Source organism: Staurois parvus, unplaced genomic scaffold (assembly GCF_062004578.1).
Source record: "Staurois parvus isolate SC_StPar_1 unplaced genomic scaffold, SC_StPar_1.0 ptg000126l, whole genome shotgun sequence".
Taxonomy (NCBI): domain Eukaryota; kingdom Metazoa; phylum Chordata; class Amphibia; order Anura; family Ranidae; genus Staurois; species Staurois parvus.
The window spans coordinates 310,129-326,989 of NW_028317922.1; the positions used below are offsets into that span (position 1 = coordinate 310,129).

General features: G+C 40.1%; 1 protein-coding gene across 1 annotated transcript in view; it reads left to right on the forward strand.

Moving 5' to 3' along the window:
• SCLY (selenocysteine lyase) overlaps positions 1-16,861 on the forward strand; it is a 61,557-nt gene that overhangs the window by 41,072 nt on the left and 3,624 nt on the right. Inside the window, exons 10-12 of the mRNA XM_089672325.1 lie at positions 139-222; positions 11,160-11,259; positions 14,495-14,570. Of these exons, the coding sequence (XP_089528451.1) occupies positions 139-222; positions 11,160-11,259; positions 14,495-14,570 (260 nt within the window). The remainder of the gene's footprint in view (positions 1-138; positions 223-11,159; positions 11,260-14,494; positions 14,571-16,861) is intronic.

The following is a 16,861-nucleotide window of genomic DNA, read 5'->3' on the forward strand; positions in this document are numbered from 1 at the left end:
ACTGTGACACCCAGTCTCACCCCCAGCCTTCAAGAGATGCCAATACATATCTTGAATCCCTGTGCTTTAATTGTGTGACTTTAAACTTTACTGTATGTAAAAATGTGGATTAATCTAATTGTACTGCTGTTCCTCCAGGCTGCAGAGTTAGTCAGTTTACACTGTACTGTATATGAGAGCCACATGCGAGATGTACGGGACTATCTGGAGCAGAGATTACAGGTGAGCAACATCATCCCATCATCAACATCTTCACACACAATCTATTTGTTTTTGTTTTCAGCAGTTGATTTATTTTATACTTTTAGAAAACACTAACAAATGATTTGCAGCTTTAACCACTTCAAGTCCGGACACTTTTACCCATTCCTGTCCAGGCCAATTTTAAGCTTTCAGTGCTGCCACACTTTGAATGACAATTGCACGGTCATGCAACACTGTACCCATATGAATTTTTTTAGCATTTTTTTTGAGACAGATAAAGTTTTATTTTGGTGGTATTTATTCACCACTGGGATTTTTATTTTTTTTGCTATGTAAATTAAAATGTCCAAAAATTTTGAAAAAAGTGTTTCTTATAAAATTTTGCAAATAAATAATATTTCATTATAAATCTTGACCAAAATTTATTCTGTTATCTTTTTAGTAAAAAAACTTAACACAAATTAGTTTATAACCAAAAATTATAATATTTAAATTTTTATTTTATTTTTTTATAATATTATTTATGTTTTTTTTGTTTTGTTTTTTTACACACTGTCACCCATGGTGACACTGTACTACTTGTGGGGGGTGATGAAGATTTTTTTTACACTGATTGCTTTTACACCCATAAAGGCTGTAAAAGCAATAATTTCTCCTTCTCTCTGGCTGTATTCTTGGAGCCATTGAGAACTACTGTGTGAGCTGTGATTGGTCACAGCTTGTCACATGGTACAAGGCTGTTGTGAATAGCCTTGTACCATGTGACCTCTGTGATCATTCACAGATTTCACACGTAGTAAGCAATGATGTCAGAATTGACATCTTGCTTACTACTCTGCGTGTGATGACTGATTGGCCAATCAGTGATCACATGATCGGGACCTTGCACAGAGTTCCTGTACGACGATCGGTGTTCCACTGTGTCCGGAGGACACAGTAGGCACCGGATCGTGGTGCTGCGCTCTCCCAGGGAGCGTGCACAAGCAGGGGGCGGTGAGGCCGTTTATAAACGCCCATCCGACCCTGCACTACCACCGTCTGGCCGTTTATATACAACAGCCGGACGGGAGGTGGTTAAGGAGTATAGATAACAAGTATATCAGCCCCTGCTCTGACATTTTTTTACTGTCTAAAGTCCATAGTCATACAGACAAACCCTACATAGGGCTGGTAAACTGACCAGTATTTTTTAGCATTGATGACAATACAGCATTGCATTATTATAGCAGAAGGTATTTACACATCCTAACTTCAGAACAAAGCCAAAAAACAAGGAGCTTAGTCATTGCTTATAGATAAGTCGACAGAGTCATACAAATCATTATTTTTTGCCATTGGGGCCATCTGTGCATCCAGAACTGCTGGTGTATTGCACAGATATGGCCATAATTTTACAGAGCCAAAATTACCAAGTTTTTTTTCTATATACTTGATATATAGAATACTAAAAAAAAAACAAGTACTTAATTGGGGTACATACAGCCAATACTGCGACTCAGAGTAGGAGAAATGTTCTTCAGATGACCTCTTCTTCCTTAAAGTCAGTAAGGGTTTAGACTCTGAGCAGTTATTGGACTAGTCCGTGACAGTCCTAAATGGACATTCTCTCCCTCTGGTGGGAGAGGCACTTTCTGGAGCACCACAAACTTCCTTAAAGTGATTTTAAAGACCTATTTTTTTACCTTACCTGCTGTGTGTAGTGGTTTTGCACAGAGCAGCCCAGATCCTCCTATTCTCGAGTCCGCTTCTGGCGCTCCTGACCCCTTCCTCCTGTCGGGTTCCCCCACAGCAAGCAGCTTGCTAGGGGGGTCACTCACTGCTCCTTGTGTCCATTCACAGACGGAGCTGCGTCTCGGCCCACCTGCTCTCTTCTCATTGGCTCACTGGCTGTGAGTGACAGCAGTGGGAGCCAATGGCTCCCGCTTCTGTCTCAGCCAATGAGGAGAGGGAGTTCCAGGCTAGCCAAGACTCCAGTGCACATTGCTGGATTGAGAGGGGACTTAGGTAAATATTAGGGGGGGGGGGGTGCCGCACACAGAAGGTTTTTTACCTTCATGCATAGAATGCATGAAAGTAAAAAACCTTGAACCTTTACAACCACTTTAAAGAAACATCACCCACCAGGTGTTATCAATATCCTATTGTACAAATTCATCACAAATTGCTTGTGGATTTGGATTGCAAAACGTAGGGGAATGCTTGTATTTTGGTTGTAAATGATACTTTGCAGTGTGTTTTTGTAATGGAATAAAAGTTTAATAAAAGATTTAAATTAAATCCAAAGTAGTCCGTTCAACACCCCAAGGTGGGTGATGGCTGTCTGTGGCACAAAGTCTTTGAGTACTGGTTCCAGGGCCATCAATAAGACCTGTGCAAAGGGGCATTCCCAGAAAACATGCAAACCAGTTTCTTCATGGATACAAAAGGGGTTGTGCTAGATCTTTCTGCTTGTTGGTGAGTCTCTTTGAAGAAATATTCCTCCAGACCACCTTGCAATTGGCTAGCGGTAGGCCAAGAACAGACTCCACAATGTCCTTGTCTCCGATCAAGTTGTAGACAGTTAGTGAAACTAAGGGCACCTAGAAATGTAAATTAAAATTCAAGAGGACATTTTAAATCTGGTCCCCCAGTTTGAATAGCGAAGTTCTTCAATGGAATCCTGAAAAGGGCCAGAAGATATGAAGAATAAAAGTGTAAAAGGAAGTGGGGCTAAGGGAGCCCAGTCTGGCTCAATTAAACAGTATACGCTTCAGGGAAACATGACCCCAGAAAGACCCCTGGGAACAAGTGAAAAGAGTGAATGGGAGGCTAACCTGGAAAAAAGTCCTAGACTATCCCTAGGAATCAACAGTAGTAGTCAATATATATCAGGAAACATGGAAGAGAGAAAAATGGAAAGAGAATTACAAGTGCCGAATAAGAAAGAAATGGGAGAAATGTTTAAAAGTCTGGAAAACTCAATAAAGCATGAAATAACAGCAATAAGGAACGATCTTGGGCAATTATTATGCAGAGTGGAGGAAACAGAGGGCAAACTTAAAAATCATGCTCAGGATATTTTAGACCTTAAGAAATGGACATTGGAAATTAAAAAAGACAAAAAAAAACTGCGCTATAAAATGGAGGCTCTAGAAAATAGGGATAGAAGGAAAAATCTCAGGTTACGAGGAATCCCAGAGAGTTCACAGAGGGAGGATTTGAAAGGGTTAGTGAGTAAAATCTTAAATTCCATAATGGACAGACCTATGTCAGAAACGTATAAACTGGACGGGATATTTAGAGCAGGAAAAACTCAGCAAAACAATGGTGGAAAAAGACCGAGAGATTTAATCGTCCTATTTCATAGGCTGAATGACAAAGAAGAGATATGGAAAAAAATAAAGGGAAGAACAAGTATTAAATATGAAGAAATAAATGTCCAGATTTTTGCAGATTTAGCACCAGAGACATTATGGAAAAAGAGAACCTTAAAACCCCTGACAGAACAGATGAAAAAACAGAATGTGCGATACAGATGGGGAGCTCAGGCGAGCTTAATTGGATGGAAAAATGGACTCACAGCCATGCTGAAATCTCCTGAGGATTTAAGGGATTTTTGCGATAGACTTGAATTACAAAGAATACAGACCCCAGGGTGGGAGGAGGAGAGGGGAGATATGGGGGACATGGGGGGAGGGGAGTGGTAGTTGGGGGAGGGAGGGAGAGTTATTTTGTTTTCTCTCCCCTCTCTCTCTCTCTCTCCTCCCATGCCCCTCTTTGTCCTCTTGTGCTTCTCTACGTCATTTTCTTTATGGTTGTTTTTTAGGAACACAGTTTTTGCCACAAGGGGTCTTTAGAAAAATTTTGAATTAGATGCATAGAGGGAGGAGGGTAGGTGGGTGAAGAGGAGTTGTATGTGGACAGAGCTCAACCCCAAGGTATCAAATCAAAAGTGGGTTCTAGTCCACAAATGATTAGTAGGCAAATTTTAAGCCTAAAAAAGGGTGGGGAAGGGAGGAAGGGATGGGGGGGAAGGGTAGGGGGGTTAATATTCTGCGGGGTGGAGCTGGGGAGGGGGGGGGGACGTGGGGAGGGAAGGGAGAGGGGGTAAGGGGTTTATCGGGAGAGGGGAGGAGGGACATCGTTAGAAAGAAGAGGGCGGGGGGAGGGGTTTTAGGGTCAACACTCTGCACAAGGAGGAGGCGAGTTAGAGGAGAGATAGACAGAATTAAGAAGGATGGAAGAAATTCAGGTTATAACATATAATGTGAATGGGTTGAACTGCCCTGGGAAAAGATTTAAGTTGTTTAAAGAGTTACACCATAGGGCAGCATCAGTGGTATTTTTACAGGAAACACATTTCGAGATAAAGTCAAATGTGAAATTAAAATCTAAATATTATCCAACATGGTATTATGCTGACTCTCCAATTAAAAGAGCAAAAGGGTTGGCAAAGAACATCAGATTTGAGGTGGAAGATAGAAAGACCGATCCGGAGGGGAGATTCCTGTTCTTGAAGGGTAAATTACAGGGAATAGAGTGTACGTTAGCCAATATATATTGCCCTAATAAAAAACCGGAGAGCTATTTGAAGGGTCTGCTGAAAAAATTGATGGACTTTAAAAGAGGGCGTTTGATAGTAGCAGGAGATTTTAATCTCTGCATGGACCCACAAAAAGATACAACCTCCCCTGTGCAGAGAGAAGGTGGTAGGTCTCTGAGAGCTTTGAAAAAAGCGATCCACGAGTACCAACTGGTGGACACCTGGAGAATAATGCATATGAAAGACAGAGACTATACCTTCTTCTCCAATGCACATGAGACATACTCGAGACTGGGCTATATCCTAATAGATCATCAACTTATAGAACCGTTGGTTAAAATAGAAATAGAGATGAGTACATTCTCAGATCATACCCCTGTCATAATGAAAATGGGATGGGGGAAACGGTGGACGGGAGGCCTAGGATGGAGATTAAATGAGGCCCTTCTTTTGGACGAGGATATTGCTCAGAAGATTGGGGAAGAGATTAAAGTATATTTTAAAGAGAATGAGACAGGGGAAGTATCGACAGCTACAGTATGGGAAAGTCACAAGGTATATATAAGAGGAATCCTGATTGCGATGGGAGCAAGGAAAAAAAGAGAAAGAAGAGAGAGGGTCAGTGGGCTCCTAAAAGAAATCATGGATTTGGAGCAGATACAAAAGAAGAAAATAACAAGAGAAACAAAACAGAAGTTAATAGATAAAAAAGATGAGCTAGAGAGACTGATGGAAGAGGAGAGGAAAAGAGTATATAATAAGGTACTAAGTGAAAAATATAGATGGGGAGATAGACCAGGAAAATATTTAATGAGAGCTTTGAATAAAAAGAAAAATAGAAATTATATAGAAAAGATAAAAAATCCGAAGGGGGAGTTGGTATATTCAACCAAAGAGATTATTAAAGTATTTACGGAGTACTATAGAAAGTTATATAATATTAGCCCCCAAAGCTCGTCAAAAGAAAATGGAGAGGATATTAAAGAGAAAAGGAAGACCTATTTAAAAAACGCAGGATTACCAAAGTTAAGTGAAATACAACTGAACTCCCTAGATGTGGAAATTTCCCAAGATGAAATAAAAGCAGCAATAAGAAGTACGGGGAGTGGAAAAAGTCCAGGACCGGATGGGTACACAGTTAATTACTATAAAAAATATAGTGAAATATTGTTACCTAAGCTAAAGAAGTATATGAACGATCTGGGAGGAGGGATGGAGAGTAGAAGAGAATCTCTTCAGGCCCATGTTGTACTCATTCATAAGGAAGGAAAAGACCCCTCTCAGTGCTCTAGTTATAGACCAATTTCATTATTGAACATCGATACTAAGCTGTACGCAAAGGTGCTAGCAAATAGGCTGAAAGATCTAATGCCAGAATGGATCCATGGAGATCAGGTGGGCTTTGTCCCAGGGAGAGAGGGTAGGGACAACGGGTTGAGAACTCTGATGCTAATGCAGAAAAGTAGAAAAGGAAAAGCCCCGGTGGTGCTGCTGTCGATTGATGCCGGAAAGGCGTTCGATAGAGTGGATTGGGGCTTCATGATGGACAACTTAGAAGTGCTGGGGATTGGAGAGAGAATGCGTGAGTGGATAGGTAAATTATACAGGGAGCCCATCGCAATTATTACGGTAAATGGAGAGAGATCAGAATCCATAGGGATGTCCAATGGAACAAGACAGGGCTGTCCTCTGCCCCCCCTGCTATATGTTTTGTCATTGGAACCTTTGTTGTCAATGATAAGGAATAGTGGTGCTGTAAAGGGAATCCAGATCGAAAATATAGAACACAAAGTATCGGCCTATGCAGATGACCTATTATTCTATGTAGGTAACCCCCGAATAACATTACCAAATGTAATGAAATTTTTGAAGGAGTATGGGAAACTATCAAACTTAAAAATGAATCCAACAAAAACAGAGATCCTGAACATCAATATATTAAAGAGTGAAAAGGAAAAGTTACAAAAAGAATTCCCCTTTATATGGAGAGAAAAAGATTTAAAATACCTAGGGATAAAACTTGCTATCTCTTACAAACAACTGTATAGATTAAACTATATTTCCTTAATAAATGAGATCAAGGAAGAATTGAAAATATTAGGAGGAAACCCATCATGGATAGGACGTATAAACCTAGTTAAAATGGTAATTATACCTAAAATACTGTATAGATTCCAAATGGTTCCGATCAAACTCCCAGAGGCTTTTTTTTAAGATAATAAAAAAAATGTTAACAAGATATATTTGGAGGAATAAAAAACCAAGAATATCATATGAAATACTGAGTAGGACTAAAGAAAAAGGGGGAATGGGACTACCCGACGTCAAGAGATATTATAAAGCAGTAATTTTAGCAAGTATTTATGATTGGACATTTAACCAGAAGGGGAAGAGTTGGGTAAAAATTGAAAATGCACTGAGTGGGATTAGTTTGAGTAAGATGATATGGATTCCAGCACATTTTAGAAAAATTAATGAAAACACAAGTAATTACACTTTAACTGTTCTAAGGGTATGGGATAATTTACACAAAAATATGAAATGGGAATTCAACTCTATATTAATGCCTCTTGCAAATACTGATTATTTCCCCCCAGGAAAGGATGAGATATCAGGGAGATGGTTTGAGAGGGAAGATGTCCAACTGAGAGATGTACTGGTAGAGGGGAAATTGAGATCATTTAAAGAACTTAAAGAGAAGAAGGGAGATATTTTTATTAGAATAGATGAGTGGAAATATCACCAACTAAAATGCTTTATTGGGAAATTACCAAAACCCTTGAGATTAAAGAAGGAGTGGAATATGTTTGAAAGGTTGTTAGAAACACGTAGAGATGGGAAACATGGTATTGCTAAAATTTATAGAATACTCACAGAATTAGACACAGACACAAAGTTAATTTTTATAACTAAGTGGGAAAGAGATATGGAGGTGGTGTTAGATGAGGATCAACAGAAAAAGATATTTAGATTGACACATGAGAACGTTAGTATGAGAGAAGTGGAGGTTAATTATAAATGTTTGACACGATGGCACATTACACCGAGTATTGAGCACAGGATGAGTGGGGAGAATTCAAAAATGTGTTGGAGAGGATGTGGAGAGATAGGCACGGTGTTTCACATGTGGTGGCAATGTCCGAAAATTCAGGCTTTTTGGAAAACAATAGTTAAATTGATAGAAATAATAACTGGAAATGACATAGGGTTAGACCCAACGATGTGTCTTCTACATAATGTTGAGATAACAGTAAATAAATATAAAGAATCAGGCGTATGGTATTATTTAAATGCTGTAAAAGGGTTGATACCCAAGTTCTGGCAGAAAACAGAGGTGCCGAAGGAGGAAGACTGGATCAATAGAGTAAATCAGATCAGTAAAATGGAAAAATCTTACTATATGCAGGAAGATAGGCTGGGAACATACTATTCGAGATGGGAAAAATGGGAAAAATCAAAAGTGAAAGAGAAATATAGAAAATCTTAAATTAGGAAGTTATTTAAAGTGATTGGGCCTCGTGAGACTGGAAAACTTGCAGAGGGGAGGGAGGGAGAGGGAGGAGGGGAATGGGGGGGGGGGGGGGGAGGGAAAGAAAAGAGTTATTAGAAGGGGTAAAATAGAAATGTTAAGACTACTTAAATGTATTGTGTTTCTTTTTATGAAATTTTTTGTAATAACATGAAAAAAAAAAAAAAAAAAAAAAAAAGTTGTAGACAGTTTTGCTTTTCACATGTCATGTTAACTTCTTCCAGCCCCTGCTCCTTGAAAACATAAAAATATCCAAGTAATACCAGGGAGTTTCCCAATTATAGGGGATGGAGCTGTCTCATTTGTCCCACCCTAGGGTCTTCTAAAGAGGAAGGAGGGAAAAAGTGAACATGGAGCTGCTACCAGAGTCATAGTCTTGTCGATCAGTCCTGTGGATGCAGTTGCAAGCCAAGAACACCCTCAGCTGTGTAGAGATGTTGGACACACCCTTACCACCTTTGAGGGATTCTTTGAACATGACTATCTGCTTTACTCTGTCTGTCCTGTGCCCCCAGATGAAGTAAAACGCCTTATAGGTGTTGACTCGGAGGGACCGGGCCTGGGCAGGGTACTGCAACACAGTGAGGATCTCACTGCAGAGTACCTGTCTGAATTTTGTATTTATCTCAGACAGTCTCTTCTCACAAGACTTCAGGGCTTTGCCCTCAACTCCAAACTGAATGCCAAGGATTTAGACGAAATCTGCTCTCTGATGTTGAATGAGATGGACACATGGAAGGCAGGAACCACTTTCTGAAGAGCATGGCCTCTTGAGTTGTTGCAGTTGACTTTTGCCCCTGAAGCTTGGCGTAAATTCTTGCAGCAACTGAGTCAGTGGAATGCTGGTTGACCCAGAACACCATAACCATCATGTAGAGTGAAGACTTACTTCTGTTTGGACGCGGGATATTTGGAGAGCTCTATACAACAAACAAAAAGCAGCTGTTTTAGGCCTCTTAGCCCTCATCAGTGTAAGATATGGTTTACGGCTTGTGAGTCCAGGGGTGCAGTATAACTGTTAAGGTCACAATGTCCATTAAGGTTGCTGAGAGGTGGTATAAAAGGAACTGAAAAGCCCACTTCTAAAGTACTGTCAAATACAGCATTGTCTTCTTATAAGAGAAGGTATTTACATATCACAAAACCCCCCAAAAAAGGAGCTGTCTATCTTTATGGAAGTGAATGGAGTCATACAAATCATTATTTTTTGCCTTTGTGGACATTCATGCATCAAGAACCATTGGTATATAGCACACATATAGCCATTTGTGACAGAAATCAAACAGCTAGAGCAGCGTTTTTCAACCACTGTGCCGCGGCACACTAGTGTGCCGTGAGATATTGTCTGGTGTGCCGTGGGAAAAATTCCAATTTCATCTGTAACATGTGGCTTCGGCTCACAAATAGACCAATCATTAGAATCTAATGATTCAGTGGTCGGCAAGCCGCGGCTCGCGAGCCACATGCGGCTCTTTACCCAGTCTAATGCGGCTCTTCTGTGTGCCGGGCGCCTGCTCCCCTCCCTCCTCTCGGTCGGCCGCTCCCCTGCCTCCTCTCGGTTGGCAGCCCCAAAAGTCCGCGCGGACCTTTTAATCCGGCTTGCGGATGTGGCTGTCAGGATGTGTGTAGGCGGGGCAGCGTGCCGAACGTGAGGGGAGGGGAGCTAGGCTCCTCTCACAGTCCGCCCTGAAGACCCGAACGGCGCGGGAAGACAGCGAGAGGAACGCAAAAGGTAAGTGAATTGACACGGGGGACTTGGCTTACTAGAAGGGGGGGGGGGGAATAGTACTGTGGGGGATGAAATACTATATGAGGGATGAATTACTTTATGAGGGATGAAATACTATATGGGGGGATGAAATACTATATGGGGGATGAATTACTATATCAGGGATGAATTACTATATGAGGGATGAAATACTATATGGGGGGATGAAATACTATATGGGGGGATGAAATACTATATGGGGGGATGAATTACTATATGAGGGATGAAATACTATATGGGGGGATGAAATACTATATGAGGGATGAAATACTATATGGGGGATGAATTACTATATGAGGGATGAATTACTGTATGAGGGATGAAATACTATATGGGGGGATGAAATACTATATGAGGGATGAAATACTATATGAGGGGATGAAATACTATATGGGGGGATGAAATACTATATGGGGGATGAAATACTATATGAGGGATGAAATACTATATGAGGGATGAAATACTATATGAGGGATGAATTACTATATGAGGGATGAAATACTATATGGGGGGATGAAATACTATATGGGGGGATGAAATACTATATGGGGGGATGAAATACTATATGAGGGATGAATTACTATGGGGGATGAATTACTATATGGAGGATGAATTACTATATGGGGGATTAATTACTATGCTTACTATGGGGGAATATTACTATACTTACTATGGATGACACATACACATCATTCATCTACTCTTGGTCCGGCCCCCGGGTCCAATTATAAAATACTTTATTATTTCATAATAAAGTAATTATAAAATAATTTCTTTGTGTTTGATTCCTATTCAAGAGAATTACTTTATATATAGTCAATATAGGCACAGAGGTAAATTTTTTTAACATTTTCTAATGGTGGTGTGCCTCGTGATTTTTTTCATGAAAAAAGTGTGCCTTTGCACAAAAAAGGTTGAAAAACACTGAGCTAGAGGAACCTTATGCAAACACTCTTTGCATGCAAACAGTGTTCCCTGTGTGGAAGTAAACTCAGGACCTTAGCATTGTAAGGTGGTGGTGGTAGCCACCTATCTATATCCACCTGTTGATAGTATTACATTTTATATTGTTGTTTGGTACAGCTTATGAATTCCCTAGCATTTGACTTTATGTTTTTGTGTAAATATGTTTGTAGGCTGTATTTGGTGACAGGATCCGATTTAATTCTCGCTTCCCTGGCACAAAACGCCTTCCTAACACATGCAATGTGTCACTGCTGAAGCCCTCTGTCCTAGGTAATTATTTTTATTTATCATCATTGTTATGCACAGTTGTACACTGTTTCACCTAGAATCTTACACTTAATGACTTTCTAGAAACAATTTGGTTGATCCTTTTCTTTGTATAGATACCAGTTACTTGTGGCGTATTCTTTATAACTCACACTGAGCAGTGTAATTTTTATGACACTCCTTTAGATCAGTGATTCTCAACCTGTGAAACCTAATGACCCACATTTGTCCTTAGTCATTAAGTCGTGACCCAAAAATAATTTAATTTATGAAACATTATAATTTATTCCACAAAACAACTTGTGCAGTATTCTACAATGTACATGATTGTACATAATAAAACAATTTTTAGACTTTTAAAATAAATAATAATTTTAAGCATACATAAAATAAAAATCCACCAATACCCCCTAACTTTAGGCAATGTTCCCATTACCTCACACTAATAGCCCATTAAGCTGAGCAACTCCTCCTCTACCTCTCACTCTCTCAAAGGCACACAAGTAAAGAGTATTAACCACTTGCCCTCCAGAGGATTTACCCCCCTTCCTGACCACACCATTTTTTGCGATACGGCACTGTGTTACTTTGACCAACAATTGCACAGTCATGCAACACTACATAAATGAAATTTATGTCTTTTTTCCCCCCACAAATAGAGCTTTCTTTTGGTGGTCTTTGATCACCTGTGCGGTTTTTATTTTTTGCGCTATGAAAAAAAAAAGGCCGACAATTTTGAGAAAAAAAAACCTATATTTTTAACTTTTTGCTATAAAACATATCCAGTATAAAAGTAAAAAAATCTAACAGTGGCTAAATGGTTAGCACTTCTGCCTGGCAATACTAGGGTCATTGATTTGAATCCCAACCACGGCACCACCTGCCTGGAGTTTGCATGTGCTCCCTGTGACTGTGTGGGTTTCCTCTGGGTACTCCGGTTTCCTCCCATACTCCAAAGACATGCTGGTAGGTTAATTGGCTCCTGTCTAAATTGGCCCAGGTATGTGTATGTATGAATGTGAGTTAGGGACCTTAGATTGTACGCCCCTTGAGGGTTAGGGACTGATGTGAATATAAAATACAGTATATATGTAAAAGCACTGCGTAAATTGATGGCGCTATACAAGTACCAGAAATAAAAAAATAAAATAAATAATTTCTTCATAAATTTAGGGCAAATTGCAAATTAATTGGTTTACATGAAAGTTATAGTGTCTACAAATGGTATATATACTGTAATTTTTGTTTTTTAAAAAATGTTTATACTAGTAATTGCAATGATCAGCGACTTATATCGGGACTGCGGGGGGCATTCTGACACTGGGTGTGAACTGACTGCCGCCGACATCCCAATGACACTAACACAGTGATCAGTGCTAATAAAAAGCACTTATACTGTACTAATGACACTGGGCACGATCAAAGGGTTAACTGTGTGCTGTTTTTCTTTGTGTGCTTATGTGTTTTACTAGGGAGACATGCTGCTGTGTATTTCTCTGCTGTGCAACAGCATGTCCTTGCTGGCAGGAGAGAGACCTGTGTTGTTTACATGCCCTACTTTAGCCCACCCTTTGATGCCCCCCTTCCTTTCCCCTTTTATGCTCTTTCCTTATTCCTCTTTCACTCCCTCCTTTAATACCCATTTTGTCCCCCTTTTCATGGGCTCCTTCAGCTCTTCTCTTTGATGCATACTTTCAGTCCCCCCCCACCACCATCACTTTCCTGTTTTCTTTCACTCCTTTCAAAATGTACTCTCCAACACTCCATCTTCCCTGGTGTCCGGTGGTGCTTTTGTTCCGTCCTGCAGGGCTGGCTGGCTGGCTGGATGTGGCTAGCTGAAGTGCAGTGAAGTGGCTGAAGTGAAGTTATATGTCACTTCCTCCCAACACTACCGCAGACGAAAGAGGAATGAGCCGAGGTCCGTGGGACAGCCTTGTAAGTGCACCGTGCGCACCACCTTAATGGGACCGGATGGCTGCAATAATACAAATATTAAGGCCGGCCGTAGTTGCTGTCCCAGCCGCCTTAACATTTACATTAGTGCGGCTGGCAGTTTTTATTAAGATATGTTGTCAGGGCACTGGACATTTTATTGGGCATTAGAGAGCCCTGGGCCTGGGGTGCACTTTCCCCACTGCCCTTTCCGCCCCCATTACTTGAGATACATGTCCTTAGATTGTAACCACACTTTCTCTTTGTCACTGATTATAATCACAGTGTTACTTGTCACTGGCACCAGATATTACAATATTGCATATCATCATGTCTATCCCATTGTGGCTCTTGCATGACCTAAAGTCACTCACAGACGCCAAAATGCATACAAAAGTTGTTTTCGACAATCCCTGCCTGTGTGTAGGTCAAAGACATAGTTTTACTGTCATGAAATATGCACTTGAATATCTAGAACCCATTATGAAAAATGTGATTGCACCATCATTATGGTCAGCGGTTCTCATAATTTGTCCTCTGCGCAATTTGGGTGTTGAGTACCCTGTCAGATTTTAATGGGATCGCTGGTCTGTCAGATTAAATAGGCTCTGCTTTTAGCTAGTCTAACACATTAGGTTGTATGCATGATCCCACTGCTAGCCATAATGAATTATATAGAAAGTTAAACAAAAATAAATATTTGGGCTGCAATTGCTGACCTCTGCTTTTGAATATATTAGTTGCCTGACTTTCATGCCAATCCTTCTACTGTCATGGTCATTGACATGGAACAAATAAACATATTAGTGGTTCTGATATCTTTGGTGGTTCTGATTTCAATGTTGCCATGCATTTTCTAGGTCTACCATTTAGAAGGAGGTCGGCAATGTGAACCTGCATATTATTATATATCAATATATGTTTCCTTTAACAGATTTGGGCATATCCATTGGGGAACAGCAGTGACTAGACTGGAAAATATAGCATTTGATTTATCAAATTATTTTGTTGAGGTTGGATACATCCAGGGAAGTTCATATCATGGCTAGTTGTAGCTGTGTAAGGAGGAGAGGAATGAGGTTCTGCAGTGTAAATGTAGAGGGGTGGGACCACTCTTTGGTGCTACACAGACAGATATGAAGCAGGAGTCCAGTCCCCAAGTGGACTAGTAACCAGCTAAGTAAACTAGTATGAGTGCAGAATTCTAATGTAGTGCAAACATTTAGTGTGGACAGTTCTTCTGCACCACAAAGCAAATTCTGTATTTGTGAGACCTGCATTATTCTTTATCATATCTTTCTTGCAGGACGTGAATGGCTGAGTCATTGTCATTCTCTTCAGGCAAGTGTTGGAGCGGCTTGTCATTCAGACCGAGGAGACAGGTAAATAGGAATTTTGTTATAAGATATAAGTATATCTCGCCAAAACTTTTTTTTTTTTTTTTTTAGTTTTGGAGTTGGGAAGGATTAAAAGCCCTGCCAGGGTATTTTATTGCCATGTCACAAAAATAGAACAGAAAGAGGCCACCTGAAATGACACGAATGACTAGTGTCATAGTCATATCTCCGGCTCACTTAACCTGTAAGTGTGGATCCATAAACCCAAGAAATGCATACTAAACAATATGGTAGTGTGACCAGAGCACCCCTACCTAGAAAAAGGAGGTTACTAAATGATCCACGCGGAGTAATATGGGTTCAAAAATTACAAACAATATTTTATTTGATCACATAGATCATAAGGAGGTTAAACATGAGCACGGTGAACATGTCAAACAGATAAAATAATTTTAAAAGCACTTAGCGTCTTCATTTCAGGGTCATTTTGGCAAGTAGAGTACCATATAAGGCAATATAGGGTAATGGTGTGGTTTGATCCTAGGTTTCCATAAATCTCCAACTTGTATTAGAATGAACCATATATTCCGCAGATATGTTCTCAATATGAGCCAGGATGTGTAGAGTAGCCTCCTGGTGTGTAGAAACTGGAACATAAAAATAAAAAATAAAAAATAGATATATATGAAGATATGGGAGCTGAATCGCACCTAAGCCACACCAAACCTCCCTATACAGTAGTCAGTGGACACTTTCATTACCTTCTCAGTTGTAAGGCTGTCATACCCGCTTCTCAAATGTGGGGACTTCCTGGGTAACCACCCCAAGTGAAACAAAGTCCACAGTACCAAATGATTCTGGGGATATATATAAAGATTATTGTATAGATCACAGGCATCAAGTAAAACCCTGAAAACAGAGACAAAATATAGGTATATTACCATCAATAAAGATCAAGAAGACTCCCGTCGACTTGAAATAGGATCAGGTCCTTGATGCTTGTTCAAAGGTGCATATGGGGGTGGGAAGCCAGGTAGTCACAATGCGTGAATTCCAAACACATATATTATGTATGTAGCAGGCCGTGTGTACCTGAGTCTATATACCCAATAAAGGGTTTCCAAAAATTACTCAATCTGAGAAAGATGAAGCGGTTTAAATAGGATATGGCTTTGTCACAGCATACAATGCCTAAGTAGGATAGCGTATATATGTATATACATGATCCTCTGAAGAGGATTTCCAAAAAATTCCCCAAAAATGCAGGGTAAATTAGGCCCATATGACATACCCTCTTAACTCCATATATGCTCTATGAATCTAAACAGCAGTGAGCTAAAATAACTTGCCACCGGTGGAAGGTATATTCCCATAGGGGATTGCCGTTTGCGAACCGCTGTAATAGTAGCCTTATGGTGGTTTTCAGAGGGCCTCATGCCTTCCTAGCAAGGAGCTGTGACACCGCCGTTCGGGGGATCATGTATATACATATATACGCTATCCTACTTAGGCATTGTATGCTGTGACAAAGCCATATCCTATTTAAACCGCTTCATCTTTCTCAGATTGAGTAATTTTTGGAAACCCTTTATTGGGTATATAGACTCAGGTACACACGGCCTGCTACATACATAATATATGTGTTTGGAATTCACGCATTGTGACTACCTGGCTTCCCACCCCCATATGCACCTTTGAACAAGCATCAAGGACCTGATCCTATTTCAAGTCGACGGGAGTCTTCTTGATCTTTATTGATGGTAATATACCTATATTTTGTCTCTGTTTTCAGGGTTTTACTTGATGCCTGTGATCTATACAATAATCTTTATATATATCCCCAGAATCATTTGGTACTGTGGACTTTGTTTCACTTGGGGTGGTTACCCAGGAAGTCCCCACATTTGAGAAGTGGGTATGACAGCCTTACAACTGAGAAGGTAATGAAAGTGTCCACTGACTACTGTATAGGGAGGTTTGGTGTGGCTTAGGTGCGATTCAGCTCCCATATCTTCATATATATCTATTTTTTATTTTTTATTTTTATGTTCCAGTTTCTACACACCAGGAGGCTACTCTACACATCCTGGCTCATATTGAGAACATATCTGCGGAATATATGGTTCATTCTAATACAAGTTGGAGATTTATGGAAACCTAGGATCAAACCACGCCATTACCCTATATTGCCTTATATGGTACTCTACTTGCCAAAATGACCCTGAAATGAAGACGCTAAGTGCTTTTAAAATGATTTTATCTGTTTGACATGTTCACCGTGCTCATGTTTAACCTCCTTATGATCTATGTGATCAAATAAAATATTGTTTGTAATT